This window comes from Nannobrachium achirus (genome assembly GCF_963921795.1).
Source record: "Nannobrachium achirus genome assembly, chromosome: 22".
Lineage (NCBI taxonomy): Eukaryota > Metazoa > Chordata > Actinopteri > Myctophiformes > Myctophidae > Nannobrachium > Nannobrachium achirus.
Window position 1 is genome coordinate 28,878,838 of NC_137829.1, and position 21,809 is coordinate 28,900,646.

General features: G+C 42.9%; 1 protein-coding gene across 2 annotated transcripts in view; it reads right to left on the reverse strand.

Moving 5' to 3' along the window:
- Positions 1-1,169: 1,169 nt before the first annotated feature.
- tbl1x (transducin beta like 1 X-linked) overlaps positions 1,170-21,809 on the reverse strand; it is a 42,202-nt gene continuing 21,562 nt past the window's right edge. For both annotated transcript variants that reach the window (XM_080753014.1, XM_080753015.1), the window contains exons 2-15: positions 20,110-20,217; positions 17,354-17,499; positions 16,052-16,271; positions 14,053-14,185; positions 12,716-12,857; positions 11,495-11,558; positions 11,257-11,354; positions 9,926-9,986; positions 9,339-9,460; positions 7,149-7,223; positions 6,918-7,045; positions 4,532-4,697; positions 4,029-4,130; positions 1,170-3,675 (exon numbers count right to left, since the gene is read on the reverse strand). In XM_080753014.1, coding sequence (XP_080609140.1) covers positions 3,649-3,675; positions 4,029-4,130; positions 4,532-4,697; positions 6,918-7,045; positions 7,149-7,223; positions 9,339-9,460; positions 9,926-9,986; positions 11,257-11,354; positions 11,495-11,558; positions 12,716-12,857; positions 14,053-14,185; positions 16,052-16,271; positions 17,354-17,499; positions 20,110-20,167 — 1,542 coding nt within the window. In that variant the 5' untranslated portion in view covers positions 20,168-20,217 and the 3' untranslated portion in view covers positions 1,170-3,648. The remainder of the gene's footprint in view (positions 3,676-4,028; positions 4,131-4,531; positions 4,698-6,917; positions 7,046-7,148; positions 7,224-9,338; positions 9,461-9,925; positions 9,987-11,256; positions 11,355-11,494; positions 11,559-12,715; positions 12,858-14,052; positions 14,186-16,051; positions 16,272-17,353; positions 17,500-20,109; positions 20,218-21,809) is intronic.

The following is a 21,809-nucleotide window of genomic DNA, read 5'->3' on the forward strand; positions in this document are numbered from 1 at the left end:
TCTGGCCCCAATCGAGATGTCACTGATTGGTCCTGACTTGCTTGCTTGCTGGGATGAGAAATAAGTAACAATAATACAAACACAAGACACAGTCATTTGTTTTCTAATATCAAAATAGAGTGATTTATTTCAGACATGGACTTCATTGTTTTTTCTTGGAAATAGGTGACCACACCCTAGACCAGGGCAGGAGAGAGACAGCAGTGCCGTCACAGCACTTATTCCACACTGGGCTTCTGAGCATGCCAAGATGGCTACCAACCACAGCCCAATTCTCAGTCTGACACAGACAATAATGGCTCTCAGCAAACAAAAGGAGTCAGACAATGGCAAGCATCCATCAACGTCCGATTATGACGTAAAAAAAAAGGAAACCAAAAACAAAACACAAGAATAAGCCTGGACTTTCAATTTTTAGCAAAATCTTATAAGCTGAACCCAACATATGAAAAAGTGCACTTCACATTTTTTTTTCTAAGACTTGACTGAAAGAGAAAGGCATATCAAAGTGGTGGCATGTTAGTTTTGAAGATGCTGCTTTTACATTAGACCCCGATAAGCACATGTACTGCACACTATTAAAGCTCAGCCCACAATATAGGCATTTTCAAATAGGAAATTAAAATCTGATCAACTGGCAGCATTAGGTCAGGTGGCACCCTGACCCTAACTAAACCAAACGTAGACTTTTTAAGAACAGCAGGACTATCTCTTTTTTTTTTTTTTTTGCTTGACCATCTCCTGGTCATAATGTGCGCTGGATTTTCAGTAGACTGATCCAGGGAGGGAGCCACAATGATAAATAAACATCCTTGTCAGGGTTGGGATCCGGAACCGAAGGAACCGGATCCAACCAGGGACATGCTGGGCCCCTGATTCAGCCCGGGAAAAAGAGTTGGAGAGGCCCTCATTGCGCGCTATAGAGAGAGATCTCTACTTTGCCATTTCAGATCATGACAAGTGACAAGCTAGGGGGCCAATTACATGAGTTATATTTCTGTCCAAAACCGTTTGTTTTGTATTTATCATTTTAAAAATGATTTAAACTAGTGAAAACAGCCGATCTACAAGCCCACAACGCCAAGCTCCGCGAGGCGTTGTGTGCTTGTAGATCGGCTGTTTTCACTACTTTTGTGCAACAGCCTTGTATGATGAAGCAGGGCTTTGCTTTGCGAAAAAAATGACACATTTGAAACTTGGAGGTTTCTGCCCGACAGTGACGATTTACTTTGTTGGCCACCCAGCCCCCAAAATGGAACGAAGGCCGACATTTTATTTAATCTTTTTTCCTAATGGCTGGCCTGGACCGGCCGGGAATGAACAGGCCGTTCGGGAGTTGTCCCGCTTTTCCCAATGGCCAGCACGTCCCTGTATCCAACATTGCGGAACCCGAATCGGTTCAATCACATTTGGAACCGTTTTTATCACACTGTCAGAGAGCTGGTGGGTGCACTTCACGTCTGCTATGCAATTACAATACCCAGTGGTTCTCAAGCGTTTTAATTTCAACGACCAGGGTCCATTTGGTTCCATTTGCACACTCTCAGCAGAACTGTAAGGGTCCATTTGGAACCCCCCTATAGCAAGCGTTAAAGGGAACCGTTAAGGAATAGGACCGTTAAAGAGGTTATCGCCAAGGAACCGGAATCGTTAAAAGCGGTGTGTTACCGTCATGTCGTTCAATCGTTTGCAGAATGAGGTCAACACTGTCAAGTTGGGACGCACAGCGGGTTCTACTTGCCTCTAGAGATGGGACGATATGAAAATGTCATATCATGATTATTGTGACAAAAGAAATCGCGATTAACGATATTATCGCGATAATCAAAATCCATTATCCTGGGGCGGAACATTTGCCAAAAAAATAGCAGATCTACAAGCTCACAACGCGTTGTGAGCTTGTAGATCGGCAATTTTTTGGCAAATACATTTGATAAGAGTGAAAAAAGGCTGTATCAAGTACGTATACTATAAGTACCTTTTACCAATTATAGAGGGTTTAAGTGGTACCGGATATGCAGCTCGGCAAATAAAAGGTGAATTGCTCCAGTGCATGACGGAGGACGATATCACGATAATTTAAATCTCCACGACACGATTATCATGAGTGTTTTTATCACGATAAACGATAATATCTCTTATCGTTCCATCCCTACTTTCCTCCTGCTCAGACATGTCCCACAGACCATCCTGCCTTGATTCCTTCACAGGTACACGGTATTCTTTTAACTCTGTTGTGTAAAAAACTGACTTCTCTGTGCGTGGTTTTAAAAGAACTGTGCCATCATCTTCAACAATACGTTGTAAAAATTAAAGCAATGGGCAAAAGCAGAAACCTGGGATGACTATTGATAATAATAATAATATTTAGCAAGTTCAGCAGGTAATTCCACAATATGCAGATATTAACAAGGCCCAGGTCTCCCCCATGGTGGTCGACGGAACTCTGATCGATGCAGAAAAAAACTAATGTACCTCATCTCTGTCACAACGCCAACCACCTGCAACTGATACAGGTGGTTGGATACTGATTTACGAAGTTTTAACATTATTGTGACAAATGATACCGCCCTGACATACACTTAATTATAAACGTTTTTTGTAATGGCATTATCAGCAAAGAAAAGAGTCGAGAGCTCTAGCCAGTATAGAGCCCCTACAGAATGACATAAAAGTGTAATGTATATAAACATATATACACAGTATATAAGTCTGTGTATTTATCTAATTTACATATCTTTACATTCATTAAATTTACATCCATAAAGGGAGAAATTTCTCTTATAAACCACACGTTTCACATCCGGCTGACATGTCAGCAACATGACCTTTTCTGCGTTACCGAGTGAATTTTACACTTTTAAGAAGCTAGTTCTTGGCAGTTTTTTCTCCCGCTGACCGTTGCCGTTTACAAATGTGAGCTAAGAACCACCTCATAGCAGCACAATATACTTTGACTTTCAAAAGTCCTTTTGTGAAAAACAAACAGAAATCGGCAAGAAGTACTCTTGAAACAAACTATTCTCCATTGAGAAGTTAAGCATCCCGTCAACAGATGCCAGTGTATCACTAATAAATGTTACTTTCATCATGTCTTTTTTTTTCCTTCCTTTTCAACATGAGGTAACATTTTCTCAGAGAAATTCTTAAAAAATGCAACCTTTCTTTAATATTGTGTAGCCTAAACATCACCAAACACTGCTGTGCTTCTCTCACACCTTAGATACACTTTGTGCCGGCAGCCAGGCAACAGCAGGACCGGCCAGTGGCGTGGAGGGATTGTGGGCACCTCCTAATTAGAAAACCTAAGAAAACCTGGCTGAGCCAAGGGAGTAGGACTTTTAGTCCGATCCTGTGGATATTCCGAGCCGATCTTGCTTACTGACCTCAAAACGGGAGTGTGCACAATATTAGACCACACATATACAAATGCTCATCGCCACTCGATGAACCAGCTGCCAAATAGCTGGTTTTGGTTTCTTGGGAGGCTGCTGCTGGCTTGTCATGTGGTTCCTGTCCTGTGAGGGTCATCTTACACCCCCCACGTTATTGCCCTCCTCGAGCAATGAAAAGTGTCTGCTGATGTCAAAAGGCAATTCTTTTGCTGCACATTCCAGAATTCGTGTTCCAAGGGTTCAATCATGTGTGCTATTTTCTGAGATCGAGAACACATACCTAGAGGGCAAAGATAACAGAATAAACAATTTAATTGACATAATATGGAATCAACGTATTCACTTTCAGTTCTGAATACACTTGTTGTACTTGACTGTCACAATCTATGAATATTCCTTCATGAGAAAAGAGCATAAGCACACTGATCAGATCTGTGCAGAAGCTGTTTAATACATGGAGGCTTTGGGAAAGACACCTTCAACAATTCATAATGCCTGCGGCGTCGGCCTGAAAGCTTTCATCACCTCAGCTGAGCCTCAAACTGAGTGAGTGATGTTTTTATTGTATTTCTTTTATTATCGTTTCATCACAGCAAATGAAATAAGCAGCATGTGAAAAGAGCCGTGACTTACAGAGCCATCTGAAGCACTAGCGCCGACTTTGTCCCCGGTGCTGTTCCAGCACACCTCGAAGATCCCACCGGTTCCCCTGTAGCTGTGCACCAACGCTCCAGTCTGAAACAACAGCACAATGCATTAACGCTGGTTCAAACACTGGGTCGGGACCCATTTTTGTAGGTCCCTTATTTTTTTGGGTTTCCTACATTTAGTTTTTTCATTATTATTGTTCAAAACATTTTCAAAAAACATTCCCAAAAAAGCTTTTTTTTTTCATGACAAAGCTATACTATGGAAGTTGCTCAACTACTGGTCAGTAGCGGTATTGCTTTTTTCGGCCACAACGTGCTCGTGAGCATGTAGATCGGCTATTTTCACAATAGAACCGTGTTATACAAAATGTACTTCCTCAACTCTTGGGTCCCCAGCTAAAATATGATTATTTTGGGGGTCACGGCCTGAACAGGTTGAGAACCACTGGGTTAAGGGACCCACAAAATCCCACTGGAGGCGCTCACCGTGGTGTTCCAGATGTGGACACACTTGTCGAAGGAGCCACTGGCCAGGTGCTTGCCGTCAGGACTGAAGGCCACGCTGTAGACGGGCTCCTGGTGCTTGGTGAGCGTGTGGATGCACACGCCCCGCTCCACGTCCCAGAGGCGGACGGTCGAGTCGAAAGAGGCGCTGTCCATTTAAGAAATACACGAGACAAGATATATTACTGTTGTCCTGGTTTAGTTTTATCACACACACACACACACACACACACACACACACACACACACACACACACACACACACACACACACACACACACACACACACACACACACACACACACACACACACACACACACACACACACACACACACACACACACACAAACAAACAAACAGAAATTAAGCATCCCGTCAACAGATGCCAGTGTATCACTAATAAATGTTACTTTCATCATGTTTTTTTTCCTTTTCAACATGAGGTAACATTTTCTCAGAGAAATTCTAAAAAATGCAACCTTTCTTTCATATTGTGTAGCCTAAACATGAGGTAACATTTTCTCAGAGAAATTCTTTCATATTGTGTGTAGCATCATAGCAAATGAAGGTTTTCGCGGGAGGGTTCCTAATTAAATGGTGATACATTTTAGAAGTCATTTTAGGGGCTACTGTTTTAATCTTTCTATAAAAAAAATCTAATAAAAATTTCCCCTTCACCTCCATTCTGAATCAAGCAAATCAACCCTGAACACAAAACCAAATCGTTAACCTTTGCCCAAGTCATTGGTTTCAGGACCCCTGGCCTCAACTGGTCTCTCTTCCTATAGTTCTGGGGAAACTTTATTGTGGGCTCGCCTGAAAGGCGAGAACACTATGTTATCCTCATTATTTATATAGTGAGTTCCGTCGCAGACAGTACAAAGGCAGGGCCCTTAGCCAATGAGGTGCAATTGAGGTGTGGAAAATTTGGGAGTGGTCTTAGCACAGTTAGCAGTGCACACTGCAGAATATAGTCACGAGCGATCCCACACTGTTTCGTAGGAACAGTATTTCTAGTTGACAAATACTATCACAACACAGACACACCATAAGCAGATGTTTATTTTTATTTTTTTTAATAAACATAAAATGATGAGTCTATATTTATAAAAGTAATTCTGTGTGCTCTGTATTTGTGCCTTCATTGGTTATTGTTGCCTCTGTTTTATATGCAGAGCGACTTCACTTATTTAACTGATAAGTGAACATCTGTCGCCATGAATACTGACACCGTTGAAAGCAGGTGATAATGAGAAGAGAAAAAAAAGAATAGTCAGAACTTGCCGCATTAACACATGTAACATTATCGCAAAGATATTAATAGACAAGTCGAAAGGTCTTGGAGATAATTAAAGGTTTATGGCTTATACTGGCATTTACTTAAGATTACCAAATGCCTTGCGAGTCGTGCCAATAATGGCAGTTTTAATATCCACAGTGATATGCATTGGCACATGCTGGGATGTCAGCGAGGGCTGGAAACTGGATATACATTTATACCCACGTGCACGCCCGGGTCAGAGGTTTATGGCTGTGGGCCACTGAGATTTACTAGCGCTGCGTAAGCTGCCTGGGACCTGACTTCCTTTGAATGTCGGGGCCCGGACAAGAATCTCTTTCAGCGATACACAAATGGGCTGCCGCGCACATACATACACACACACACACACACACACACACACACACTCGCTCTCGGGCGCACAAACCATAACACTGTCTCAAAGTTTTAAGACACTTGGGTGGGCCTTGTATGACTCTGAATGGGGGTGTAGAGCAGTGGTTCTCAACCTGGGGGTTGGGACCCTCAGGGGGGGGGGGGGCCACGTTGTTTGGGGGGGTCCCCAGATCATTAGCTTAATGTGCCAAGATTGTTTTCTCACTCAACGGTAAACAAACCAACATACAGTATAAGTGTATACAGCGTACCTGCACATTCCTAAAGTGACAATTTGGCAAAATAACGCAAGAAAGAGGCAAACAAATGGCGGGTCTACAAGCTCACAGCGCCTCGCATTGTGAGGCGTTGTGAGCTTGTAGTTCGGCTATTTTCGCAGTCTTTATATGTTGAGTCAAACTAAATGTAATGCCTACAATTCCAAGTGCTTGTCAGGATGGGGGGTCCCGATTCAAATATGATTATTTTGGGGGGTCGTTGGCGGAAAAGGTTGAGAACCACTAGCGTAGAGCAGTGTTTCTCAGGGGCTCTGTGGGTTCCTTTAGGGGGGGGGGGGGGGGTCTAAATTGACCCATACACGTCTGTAACTCTGGCAGTGTACAAATGGAACCAAATGAACCCGTGCCAGAGTTAAGGGTAGACCTTGAAATGTGAAAGGATGAGAAGCACTGGTGTAGAGTGATATATCCCACCTGGCGAGCATGATGTTGGCGTTGGGGTTGTTGGTTGAAGGGCCGGTAGGGCTCCACTTAATGGTGTAGATCTCTTTGCTGTGAGCTTGGAGGTCGTGGACACTGGAGTCCTGCTTCATACTCCAGATCTGTACAAAGACACCGAAGAGAGCAAAATAATGACATGAAAAAACGCAAATCATCACCTGCGTTGGTTGGTTGCCCATTGCTACTCAATCCGTTTGGTCTTACCTTTAAGGTCATGTCATCTGAGCAGGAGGCGAGTAGCATCCCCGATGGGTCCCACTTAATAGCATTGACCTCATTCTGCAAAACACAATTAACCCATTTAGAACGGGTACACATTATTGTGTATCATTATTTTATGCTTTAACTATTGAAAAATAGCAGATATACAAGCTCACAGCTTGTAGATCTGCTATTTTTGAAAAATCGTGAAAATTTGAATTTTGACCCGATTCTATAAGTGTCTTTTGAATCCTTCTAAGGTTTCTATGTCAGCAATCTGGCCAGCCATCATCAAAGAAAAGGTCCTTTTCACTTAACTGGAGCTCAGTTAGTCTGTTCTTGAGAGACTACTATGTCAGTGGTTCATGTGAAGGACCCCCAAAATTATATGTACTTGGCCACGGACCCGCATCTCAAAATATTTAGTTCCAGGGACCACCCAGAAGCAAAATTTGAGTTACAAATGTTCGCTTTGAAAAAACATATATTCAAAGATTTGCACACATTTTCACAACTTTTTCAAAAATAGCAGATCTATAAGCTTGCAGCGCGGCACTCGGTGCCGCGCTGTGAGCTTGTCTATCTGCTATCTTTCACTGATTAAAGCATTCAATAATTCTAGGCCTAAATTTAAATACCCTCGATTATCTGCTTTTCTTTTCATGGCACTTTAGGTTGGATGTAGCTAGAATCACTGATGATTCACTTGACTACCTAAGGTAGTTAAGTGGACCGTAACCCCCTTGGCACATATCCAGGGGGACAAAGCTCAGAGTCTACGATGCCTCTGTCATCTCCGTCCTCCTGGACAGCCCGGAAACATGGCCGCTGAATGACACTCTGGCTGGCCAGGCTCGATGGCTTTGACACCAGAGCCCTCAGGAGGATTGAAGGCATCACGTGGAGCCGGCATGTCACAAACGGGGCCTTAAGAGAGCAAACCCAACAGCTCCCAGCATCTCGTCTTGCAGCAACGCGGCGAGATGCGCGCCGCTGGTATGGCCACATTAATTCGCCTGGAACATCCAACAATCACCATCCTGGCCTTCAATGCCCAGCATTGTTTTTGGTGACTTTGTTGGAGTTGCTCTTTTAACTGGTGTTATATAAACATGGTATTTCTCTGTTCAAAACTCTGCCATTGTTTGGTTGTTTCCCAGAGACCGCTGTGCACGCTCCAATTGGTTCAACGTTTGATAGATTCTGAAACTTTTTTTACTTGCGATTGAACAAGTAGAGTCACCTCTGCGGCTGCGCCAACCTAGAACAGGGTTGCAGCAGGTAATTCAGACAACTGCAACAGTCTCTGCAAAGTCGTGCAACGGCTGTCGTTGTGTTACAAATGGTCTGGACCATTTAGACCTGGAACGCAACTGTGTCACTCTAGATTTTAACCACTTTAACCATTATTTCATGCTCTAACTATTAAAAAATAGCAGATATACACGGTCACAGCGTGGCACCGAGTGCTGCGAGCTTGTAGATTTGCTATTTTAGAAAAATCATGAAAATGTGTGAAAATCTTTGAACGTATGTATTTTTAAAGCAAACATTAACACAAATCTTTCATTTTCTTGGTCCATGAAACAAAGTATTTTGAGATGGGGGTCTGCAGTCACATACATATAATTCTAGGGGTCCTTGACATCAATAGGCCTAGAATTATTGAATTCTTTAACTGCTATTTTTGAAAAATTGTGAAAATTAGAATTTTGACCCGATTCTATAAGTGTCTTTTGAATCCTTCTAAGGTTTTTTGAAAACCCCAATGTTTCTATGTCAGCAATCTGGCCAGCCATCGTCAAAGAAAAGGTCCTTTTCACTTAAATGGAGCTCAGTTAGTCTGTTCTTGAGAGACTACTATGTCAGTGGTTCTCAAATCTTTTCATGTCAAGGACCCCCAAAATGATATTTATTAGGCCACGGTCCCCCATCTCAAAATATTTAGTTCCAGGGACCACCCAGAAGCAAAATTTGAGTTACAAACGTTCGCTTTGAAAATACATACGTTCAAAGATTTGCACACATTTTCACAACTTTTTCCAAAAATAGCAGATCTACAAGCTCGCAGCGCGGCACTCGGTGCCGCGCTGTGAGCTTGTATATCTGCTATTTTTCACTGGTTAAAGCATTCAATAATTCTAGGCCTAGATTTAAAGAACCACAGTTCAAGTGAGACGCGGTGCCGCTTACCGTGTGTCCCTGGAAAGTCTTGAGAGGCCGGTCGCTGCCCAGCCGACACACATGGATGCACATGTCTGTGCTGCACGAGGCAAAGGTAGTATTGTTCTGCCAGTCCACATCCAGTGCTGGGGCTGTGGATCATTTAATAATTCATTCATTCAAGCTTTGGTCAGTTCACGGCCACAGTTCACTGGACACTCCTCCCATGTTTAGCAGTATGATGATGGAAGAGAAATATGGCGGCCGCGTGTGAATGTGGGTCAATGAGGGTTACAAGGAAAAGTCAGGATTGTACTTGAATAAAAGTATTGGTATCAAAATGTACTTAAGGTACCAAAAGTACTCATTATGCAGAATGTCCCTTTTCAAGTTCTCAAATGGATACTAATCTTTTGAAAATAGCAGATCTACAAGCTCACTTGTAGATCGGCTATTTTCAAATGGTTGAAATGTATACACGGCTGAAGTGGTTAATGTATGTTTTATAATTATAATCAATCTACAAATTAAATAGTATTGGAAATTTGAAATACTCAAGTAAAGTAGAAATACCTCAAAAGTGTACTTAATTATGTCAATGAACATAGCAGTCTTACCTGAATGAAAGGGGAACTGCTGCTTGGCCTCTCCCGTGTGCGCATCCCAAATGATTGTCGTCTGAAAAATGTAAATGTTCATGATGAAGATGTGCACATATGGATGTACTGTATACCAGTGTTTCTCAAACACTGTGCCTGGGGACCTTTGGTGTGCCCCTGAGAAGGGTCAAGGGTGCCCCTTGAAACTGCTTGAAAGCCAGTATTGTATTTATCATTTTAAAAATGATTTAAACTAGTGAAAACAGCCGATCTACAAGCACACAACGCCTCGCGGTGCGAGGCGTTGTGTGCTTGTAGATCGGCTGTTTTCACTACTGCTGTGCGACGGCCTTGTATGATGAAGCAGGGCTTTACTTTGCGAAGAAACGTACAAATTTGAAACTTGGGAGATACAAGGTTTCTTCCCGACAGTGACGATATTTACACCCCCGTATTATGTTGGTGTGCCCATGGATTCTTGGGACATGAAAAGTGTGCCCATGCAGAAAAAAGGTTGAGAAACACTGCTGCACACACACACACACACACACACACACACACACACACACACACACACACACACACACACACACACACACACACACACACACACACACACACACACACACACACACACACACACACACACACACACACACACACACACACACACACACTATGAGCGTTCCACAAGGACATTGCTTTCCTTTTAAATTTAGAATGAGTTTACCTTTCATAGAATTTAGGTACTTTGCTGGGTGTTTTATTTGTGGTATATATTTATGCATTTTGTCTTGTCTTGAAGGTATGCATTGACCGGAGCAAAATTATTTTCCCTTGTGGATAATAAAGACACCTAATCTAATATGTTGTGGAGCAACCACAAAGTGCACTGCGAGGCGTTGTGATCTTGTAAATCAGCTATTTTCGGCAAAGAGGTTTGGTGTAGAGGGAAATGAGGGTTTAAGTGGTTAATCCGTCCCTGCTTCATCTCTCTCTCTCAGCTAGGGGGTCCCTGGCCTGAAAATCGTTCAAGACCCCTGATTTAAGTTATATATGTGCACACACATACACACAAATACATACTGTACAGTATATGATGTTGTATGTTTTATCTTTGCAGTCTTGTGTAGATTACTGTCTGGCTGCATCATGTTATGCAATGTCATGCTCTATTAATCAGTGTTTTTTTGTTTTTGTTTCCAGTCATGCATTAAGTGTCAGTTGTCTGATTTTAGATTGTCAATTCATCTCAAAACTCTTTTCCCCTTGAAAGCATATCAAAAGACTACAAAGTCACAAAAACACAAAGCTCATGTTCTACTGGAAAGCGTAAGGTTATGAAGTACCTTGTCTACACCGGCACTGAGAATAGAGTTCCCCTTCTTGTTCCACTTCAGTGCAAATATGGGCCCTTTGTGCTGCCCCAAGGTACTTGCCAGGTTCCCTGATGGTTAGGGAGATGGATACATTTAGCTTGGAGAGGAAACCATCAAGGAATTACCACAGAGGTGGCATTATTCACAACAACAACATAAAATGGTGATGACTCATGTAATGATACGCCACAGTAAAAGGAAAACATACCGTCTTTTGTCCATATTCTGGCAAATCCATCATACGAGCCTGTTGCTAAGAGAGTCCCATCGCTCTGTTGAATGGAAAGATAATATAACCGTTACATAACATCCCTCAATGATAGCACGACCTTTCTGCACGTGGTACACATTCAATCTGTTTTTCTACCAAGTCAATTCTGATCTTAATCAAATTTGTGTCTTTTGCAGCGTGGCCAAAAGCTAAGCCACCTAGAAAAGGGTTTGTCTACTCTGTGTGCATGTCTGTTAATTACAGTCTGTCTGTCTGTCCCCGCAAAAGTAGACCAATCACAGCTACATCCATGACGGTAGAGTTGAAAATCTATGCACGTAATTTTCTTTCTTTTTCAGTTAACCAGCATTGTTCTTGTGAAGCACCTTTTTACTCGTAGCTTAAAGGGCCATTTTCACCCGATCTTATTTTATTGCTGTTTGGGACACGATCAACACAATCCTGAGTTATTTTTTGTGTTCAATCTGTGTTTTGAGATATTTTAGTATTTCAGCATGTACTAGTGATGCGTTTTGCATGATGCAAAATGCAGGGTTGTCCCAGAGGTGAAATGGCCCTTTAAAGGGGAAGACCACCCATTTTCAATATTGAACTTTGTCATTAATATACCTTAGAGGAGTTGTGTGGAAATAAAAAAAAAGGTTCCCCCTCTTCTGTGTTGCCTAGAACTGGAGGATTGATTTTGGGGTTTGTATTGTAAAGTACAATGTGTGATGTCATCAAGTTGTGATTTGCAATACAAACCCCAAAATCAATCCTCCAGTTCTAGGCAACACAGAAGAGGAGGAACTTTTTTTTTAATTTCCACACAACTCCTCTAAGGTATATTAATTACATAGTTCAATATTGAAAATGGGTGGTCTTCCCCTTTAAGTATTTATAAAGATCACATTATAAAGATTTAAACCACGACCACACAAGCGGCCAGCATGGATAGTGTGGCTTCCCCACTGAACATCATATTGTGATTTATATGGCTTCGTTCACAAACTCTATACATACAGTATAGTAGCTTACTATCGATAATTCAAGATTGGACCGTCATTATTACTATTATACTCCATGTCTTGTACTGTACAGTATGTACAGTTCTTCTCATATCCAGTGTCAAACGACAAGCAGGAATTAACAATAGCTGATGTCAGATGTTCAGAGAAGGACAGAGGAGGAGGAAGGGATGGATGACTGGGAACCTACATTCCAGTCCAGTGAGGTGACATCTTTGTTGCTGGGGACGTCCTGGCCGCCTTCTCGGATACAGTGGCGCAGCACCAGCTGGGTGGAGCTGGAGTTGCTGTTCTCAGTCAGGTTCCAGATCCTGGCTGTGGAGTCCCCTGAGCTGAACACAGCACCAACACACCCAGAGAAAGGAGTCATTCATTGCCTCACTGGCCTATGAGTCAGTGTGTTAACCACTTAAAACGTTTAGGCCTAGAATTATTGAATGCTTTAGCTACATAGGTTTTTCAAAAAGTCTTAGAAGGATTCAAAAGACACTTATAGAATCGGGACAAAAAAACGATAAAAAAAAAAAATAGCAGATCTACAAGCTCGCAGCGCGGCACTCGGTGCCGCGCTGTGAGCTTGTATATCTGCGATTTTTCAATAGTTAAAGCATAAAATAATGATACACAATATGTGTATCCGTTCTAATAGGGTTAAACCCTATATACACTACATTAACTGGAGCCCATCAGGGCTCTACATTATGCCCCCCTCTTTCCCCTCTACGCCAAATATCTATGGCGACTGTTCGCCCCCAGGAGAATAGTATGGCTGTCACAATTATGACATAATCACCAAAGAGCAATTATTTGAGATAATCGCAATTACTTTAGCACAATCGTCATAATCGTTTCCATGTTGGGAGAGGTTCATGCATTTTTAAACATGGAAAAAAAAGTGGAAATAGCAGATCCCGAAGCTCACAACGTGCATCGTGAGCTTGTAGCTCAGCTATTTCCACATTTAGTAAAAAGAAAAAAAAAATGTTGACGGTAATACATTATTATTTATTTAGATTATTGGTATCGGCCATTGTCAGGGATTTCTTTTTTTTTTTTTTTTTTAAGATTTGTTTTTGGGCTTTTTATGCCTTTATTTGATAGGATAGTAGACTGACAGGAAATGGGGGGAGAGATGGGGAATGACATGTGGCAAAGGTCGTCCGGATCGGGAATCGAACCGGCGACGCCAGCAGGCATCATAGCCTAATATGTGGTATGCGCCTTGACCACTAGCCCAGCGGGCGCCCCATTGTCAGGGATTTCTTTGTGTATTTAAGTTTTTGTCATGTCTGCCTGTGCAACTTTCTTTTGCAAGGCCTAAAAGCCACACAATTAAATTGTTAATCGCACTTAATCGTCAAGTAAAATGTCATGATCACGACAGCCTTATAGGGTTTGTGTGGTTAAACAAGTGAATATTGCATGATTCAAGGAAACACATTTCACCTCCCATACAGTTCATACATTACATTTGGAGGTCTCTCTGAATAAAGGAGAGCCTTCCTGGAACCTGGCTGACAGACCTACCCTGAGGCTAGCAGGTCGCTGACAGGGTTCCAGGCGCAGATGAACACCTCAGACTCGTGGCCTCGGAGCACCGTGGCCTTGCTGGCGGGTATCTCCACGTCCACGTCCACATCCATGGACTCACTGTGGTTATCTGGCCAGTGTCCACACATGAGAAGGCAGGCACACACACACACACACACACAGAGAAAAGACATGCGCAAGAGAGCGATAGCAAGAGAGAGAGAGAGAGAGAGAGAGAGAGAGAGAGAGATGCACAAACAACCAAACACACAGACACACAGGTCAGAGCAGACAGAGAAAGGCAAATAATGCTAATTGCCAATTGTTAATTCCCGATTTATAGTTTGACGTACAGCGGTGTCATGCAAAGAAAACAGCCGATCTACTGTACCAGCTTGTGAGCTTGTAGATCTGCTCCTATATGAATGTGAGTGTGTATAATCCATTTCACTGAGAATGAGCGCAGACACATTTTTTCACTTAAGAGTACCGAAGTACTGTCGATATTGTCATGGAGGTGGGCTCTGTATCATTTATGATAGTCAGTCACTCATATTTCACACAGTCCGTTTCGGCAGTAACATTAGCGTTTTCTCACCATCAGTTGATTCTTCATATCCACTTCATAACTATTTTTTAGAACACAGTTCTCATTTGACGCAATGTAAAAAAAAAGAAAAAAAAAACAGGTCTATGGGAATTCAGAATGAGAGGAATAAATGCTTGGGACGAGTTGGAATATCAACCCACTCAGGTACTCCAAGGCAAACACAGCGTAGAACAAGGCTAGTCACTGTGGGGACTGGGCAGAATAACCAACTATCCTGGGTGGGTGGATAGGGCTGTCACAATTATTACATAATCGTCTAATCGCGATTATTTGAAATAATTGCGATTATTTGAAATAATTGCGATTATTTTTTGTAATCGTCATAATCGTTTCCATGTTGAAAAATGTTCATATATATATAAAAAAAAAAGTCAAACATAGTGGAAATAGCAGATCTACAAGCTCACAACGTGTTGCATCGCGACGCGTTGTGAGCTTGTAGATCGGCTATTTCCACTATCAATGTTCTTTTTTAAGTATAAAGTTGTAAAAAATGTCAGTAATTTCTTTGTATATTTAGGTTACGTGTCATATCTGCCATGTGCAACTTCAAAGCCTACAAGCCAAACAGAAATGTAAGTGTCAACGACAAAAACACAATTAAATCATTAATCGCAATTATTTGAGTGACAACTAATCGTCATGTGAAATGTCATAAACGTGACAGCCCTTGAAGTGGATGCATGCTCGGTCACTGAAGCAGAACTCGTACGGAGCGGATCCCGTTGCCACTGACACTTTCAAACTGACATGTGATCTGCTGACACAGACATCCGCTCGGTTTCCCCTGCTCGTCTAAGGGTTCACCTGATCCACACCTCTACGGTTTCAGCCATTGAACTTAAGAAGAAGAAGCTTAAGCGTTGCTAATGCCTTCGCATACGGTACTGTGAAAACCACACCGCCAGGGTGTATCGCAACCAACCTAACACCCAACTAGGGCTGTCAAAAAGCATTGCCTGTGATGCTTTTTAGATACCATGTTTTTTTAATGATACGATTATTTTAATCAATATCTATCCACCTGTTTCCGCGAGAATTTACTGTAGCGTTATCTTTGGGACACTTCCGGAGAACAGCAGACATACAAGCTCACGTCGCGTCGCAGATGCAACCGTTGTGAGCTTGTAGATCATTCTCGGCTGCGACGCCGGAAACTGCCGCACAACCTCTGCGCAATGCACGACGGGATGTGGGAAAGTTGTGTGGATAGTAGCGAAGCTGTTTAAAAGAAAACACACACACATCTTATCTACAATCAGATTGTCAACCCTAGGCTACACAGACGATTTTTTCAAAAAGAGATTTGGTGTGGATGGGAAAATGGAGCAGACCAAATATTGACCCCTGTAGTTCCCATGGTTTAAGAAGTATTATTGAACTTACTCATGTTATAAGTGCCATTCTCCTCCCCGTTGACAGTGGCTTCTCCATTCTTTGGTGTGTTGGGCTGGAGGCCGGAGGCAGACGATGCCATGGCACACGCAGCCTGTTGCTGTGCCAGCTTGTCGCGGAAGGCCTGCTGCCGCGTCTGCACCACGTCTGGCATCACCGCGTCGATGAGGGACAGCGACTCGATCGGCCGGCCATCAAACACCGTGCCGTCCTGTTGAGCAATCGATAAAGAACCATGAACTCTCTTCATTGCACTGCATGTGACTTTTAAATCAGCTGCTCGTCTGGAATCAAACTCCATTGATCTGGAGTCCATTCAAGCGAAGCCTCCCATGTGATTATTATTATTATATTCAACAATTTGCAAATCATTTACGCCTATTGATTGCAATCGGTGTGAATGCACTGTTTATTGGCAAGAGAGAGTGTGTGAGTGAGGAGAGTGTGTGTGTGTGTGTGTGTGTGTGTGTGTGTGTGTGTGTGTGTGTGTGCGCGCAAAGCCAAGAGGGTCTCAAGGGTCAGCTCAAAATCCTCTAACCTGGAAACAAAGACAATATTTGTGCATTTGAACTGTAGCCAACCTCTTTAAACGTGGAGGATGTTTTGAAATGAGAAATCAATAAGCCTTTCTTTCTTTAGCCTGAATTGGTTATTGTTAAAATGAGACTATCGATTCCCGTGTGGTACATGATGAGATGAGATGGGCGCCCGTGCTGTGTTTTGACAGCAGTTGCCTTCGTGCGCCCAGCAGGCTGCAGGCAACCACAGGGGCAGCATCAAGCACACTCTAGTAGCCAGAGGCTCTGCTCTCACCTCCAGGGGCGTCACAAGGGGGGGGAGTGGGACTGAGTTACTAGGGCCCAAGGATGGTGGAGGGGCCTAATTATTTTATACTTTAGCTATTGACAAATAGCAGATATACAAGCTCACAGCGCGGCACCGAGTGCCGCGCTGTGAGCTTGTGGATCTGCTATTTTTGAAACGTCGTGAAAATGTGTGCAAATCTTTGAATATATGTATTTTTTTAAGCAAACATTTTGCTTCTGGGTGGTCCCTGGAATTAAATATTTTGAGATGGGGGTCTGTGGCCAAATACATATCATTTTGGGGGTCCTTCATATTAAACAGTTTGAGCACCACTGACATAGAAACCTTAGAAGCATAATAGCAGATCTACAAGCTCGCAGCGCGGCACTCGGTGGCGTGCTGTGAGCTTGTATATCTGCTATTGTTAAAGTACCCAGGGCCCAGAATTCAATGTGCGACACCCCTGGCCAGAGGCTCTGCTCTCACCTCGTTGATGCTGATCTCTGCCTCCACATACTGAAGCCCTTTCTGCAGGATGGAGATGAGGGCAGCAGGGGGCACTAGTGTTCCATTGATGTTGGACTGGCTGATGTGGCTCTCGATGCCAAAGGTGAATGCTGAGTGAGAGAAACCTGGAAATCCCATTTGCATTCATTAGCCTGGAGATTGGGCCTGAACCGAGTGTAAACAAAGCACGAAACACAAAACATTCCAAACAGGAGCCTCGTCGACTTCTGATTCACAGAATTGTTCATGTTTGACTGCAAGCAAAAGACGGGAACGGAGGAGAACGTTTGAGCTTTCAATAAAACATGCCGATGTTGGCATCTCGGAGCTCGCTCGCTTTCTGTCAGCTGGTTTCAAAGGCAGTCACAACAAAGAGTAGTGAAATACAGCAGCTACGGTCTCAATAATTCATCTGCACCCTGGCAAATGGGTTAGTGTGAATGGCACGCTGTCACATACGCGGAAGGAAAGCAATATTCCGCGCGCCCACTAGAGATCCACAATGGTCTGTTCATTTCCACATGGCCATAGTATAATGCCTACTGTACATAAAAGCCAACTGTGTGTACAATAAAATGACAAAAGCATTTTTGTGGAGCTGCCTTGTTTTTATGGCCCTTTATTCCAGTGTGGGGGCTGGATCGCAAACGGCTCAGAATGGACATCTATGACCCCCGGATCCAATGCTATGAATGCAACTGTGGCATAATGGGAAGGACATCTGAATCCCACTGTGGCTGGAGACGACTAGAAATAAATACATTAAAACGAATAGAAGCGATATAGATAATATATAGATCAGGGGTCTTCAACAGGGGGGTCCAAATCTTCCAATCCTTTTTATATTAACAACTTGAACCCTAGCGTCCATATTCGGAGAACTTTCGCCGAAAATAGCTGATCTACAAGCTGAGCTTGTAGATCGGCTATTTTCTGCGAAAAGCTTTGATGTAGAGGGGAAAAAGAGCAGACTAAGTACAGAGTGAAAGTTCATTAAATATTGACGGTTCAAGTGGTTTACATGAATAAAATTACATGAATCCAAAATACACTGATGATCGTTACTGTCAAACCATGAAACTATATGGAATCTATGAACAGGTTGTGGGGGTCCCTGCTTCATCTCTCTCTCAACTAAGGGGTCCTCGGCCTGAAAACGTTTAAGACCCCTGATATAGATAATATATTCAAAGTGAGATGCAAAAATCACCAGAGCAGGGGTGTACCAAGGTCTTGACTAATGAACTATTGCCATGCCCTTCCCAATTATTATTAATTATTTGAATAGACCCAAACATGTTTTCACTGATGCCACCAGGAAGCTGATGAGTCACAAATGGAACATGCATGTGTAGGTTTCCCATACTTACTGGGAGAAATGCAACAATGTGTGAACACAGCAGCAAGATGTGTGAACTGTGATAAAAGAAGGCTAGAGAATGGAACACAACCACCCTAAGGACTACAAACCATGGATTGACATCTATACCTGCTGCACATACAGTATGAAACAGAGCTGCTACTTCTAAATGCATTTTACATCCGAGTCTTTATTTTTTTGTTATTCTATCTAAATTGTATTGAGGAAAGACAATGCTGCTATTTGTTTCAAAAGCTTTATACCCTGTAGGGCTATATCTATAAAATGACAATGCGACATAGCTCTGTTTACACAATGCTGTACCCCCTCCAACTGTATACATGTTCCCCCTTTTCAACAGTTTTATTTTATTTTTGACACTTGCTTTGGCAATGTAAACCGTATGTTTTCTCATGCCAATAAAGCCCCTTTGAATTGAAAAATGGAATTGTGTAGGACCTCTGATTTGTCACAAGATGGGGCACTTTCCTAACATTCCATGTGGTCGGGACAGGGGTTCCGCTGGGAACTGGCCCTTACATCGCACACAATGTTGTGTGCCTGATGCGCATTCTTGTCAGCTCGTCAAGCCAAACTAAGCTACCTTCGGCAGAGTTTTGAAACCATTTCAATATACCAATTCCAACCCTATTGTTTTGCAACCAGAATGGCACATGAGACCATCGGCGTGGGCACTCAACACTCCCAGCGGCTCGCTTCGGTGTGCCTCACGATCGAGCTCCAAGTCAACAAGGCGCCTGCATTGTCGTCAAGAGAAACTCACGCATTTCATATAGATCACTCAATCTTATGCTAACTAACATTAGCATAATGTAAACACTAGCCCACCAAGCAAGAGCACGCTTGCCTTGCTGTTTCGGAAGCACACACACTGCTGTGTCTTACAGAGTGTAACCAAAAGTGGCAAACAGATGCAGATAAAAGCATTAAGACCTGAAGTCGCTTCTACAAATGCCTTCTAAAATCAGTATCAAGAACACTGTCAAGATTTTTTTTAAATGTGTCGGGCTTTTAAGCCGTGACATCATTTTGTAGGCAGAGGAGAATCTGCCCCCAGAGCATTTTCTGTCCCTCGCTATTTCAAAAAACGACTAAAAAATAACGACTAAAGTATAATTCTAACACTTTCCTTTCAACAACAAAGAGAAGAAAAATGTGTAAATAGTAAAAATAGTAAAAAGATTCACGGAAACTGGGCGCAGAAATTCTCCTCTGCCTACAAAATGATGTCATACTTAACAGCCCCTATAACGCAAAAAATCTAAAATGACACAGACGCGTTCCCGGTTGTAATGGGTGGGTTGTTCCCGGGTGATTTAAGGCTTTAAAAACACTTTGGTAGTGCAACACATACCTGATTCTTGGAGATATCTGTACACCAGAAAGTTGACTTCATCACTGGTTATACTCATCTTAGCCCACCTAAAAGGAGGAGGTGGTCTGTAGGAAGGCTGGGCTCACTCTGGAGAAGACAGAAAAAAACAACAACATAGTAGGGAGTTTTAAATATCAGTATTCCCTACACGATGATGTCGCAATCACCTTATTCTTTTCCATCACGCACACACACACACACACACACACACACACACACACACACACACACACACACACACACACACACACACACACACACACACACACACACACACACACACACACACACACACACACACACACACACACACAGTTGAAATAATGACATGCTATAAGCCTACTCCAATTAAACAATAATACTTAACCACTTGTTTTACTGACGAATTAGGCAATACCACTATACAGTAGCTTCTTCTACAGTATGCGTTGATTCATGGTCACCATTCACTTGACACACAGGATCGTGCTGTCTCCATTAGTATATCTAACTAACTATTAAATCCCCAGATGATATAGACTGCCTTGACTCCATATTTGGGCATCCCTGACACAGAAAGGGACACAGACAGACGGTTACAACGGGTATTGCATAACTGGGTGGGGCATTCATTTCCCACTTCATTCCCAAGTAGGCCAGTGCCCAATGGGCACCGCTCTAGTCCTATGTTAAAATTGGCAGCTAAAGGTAGGACTTAATTCTGACTCAGCCATAGACAAACCACAGCCACCAACATAAACAAACCACAGCCACATCACTAGGACATAAACAAACCACGAGTCAGCTCCATATAGGGGCACAAAAGGTGTATGGGCATATAGTATACTGATTACATCAGGAATCTCCACAAAGGACTGACAGATGCAGATATCTCCATATATGGGTATAAAAGGGAGGTGACTAGCACCTGAGCAACTTGGATGACAACGCTCACCCCCACAGTGATAGGATCATCACAGAGTACCTCCAGAATTTGGGAGTGGAGAGGATGGAATGGCCAGAACTCAATCCAATCAATTGAACACTTGTGGGATCAGCTTTGGCGCGCCTGTGCCGTACGTACTAGAGCAGGGGTCTTCAGCGTTTTCCGGCCAAGGACCCCTTAGTTGAGAGAGAGAGATAAAGCAGGGACCCCCACAACCTTTTCATAGATTCCATATAGTTTCATTGTTTGGCAGCACAATCGTCAGTGTATTTTGGATTCATGTCAATTTGTGTTTTCAGATATTTAACCACTCGAACTGTCAATACTTAAAAAAGCTGACCTTTCACTATGTACTTAGTCTGCTCTTTTATCCCTCCCATCTACACCAAACCTCTTTGCCAAAACAGCCGATCTACAAGCTTACAACGCCATGCAGCGCGAGGTGTTGTGAGCTTGTAGATCTGCTATTTTTGACTAAAGTTCTCAGAATAAGGACACTAGGGTTCACGTACGTGGTTGATATAAAAAAGGAGAAAAGGGTTTCTATCACACAAAGATTTGCACGACCCCCTATGGTAACTCTGGGGACCCCCTCGGGGTCCCGGACCCCCTGTTGAAGACCCCTGACCAACAGAACCACGTTGGCTGATCTGCCACCAATCCAGGTTGGGAAAGGGGATGCCATCCCACCGCAAAGTGTGGCTGCTAGGTTGGTGACCAGCATGAGGAGGTGGTGCCACTGCCAAGATGTTGT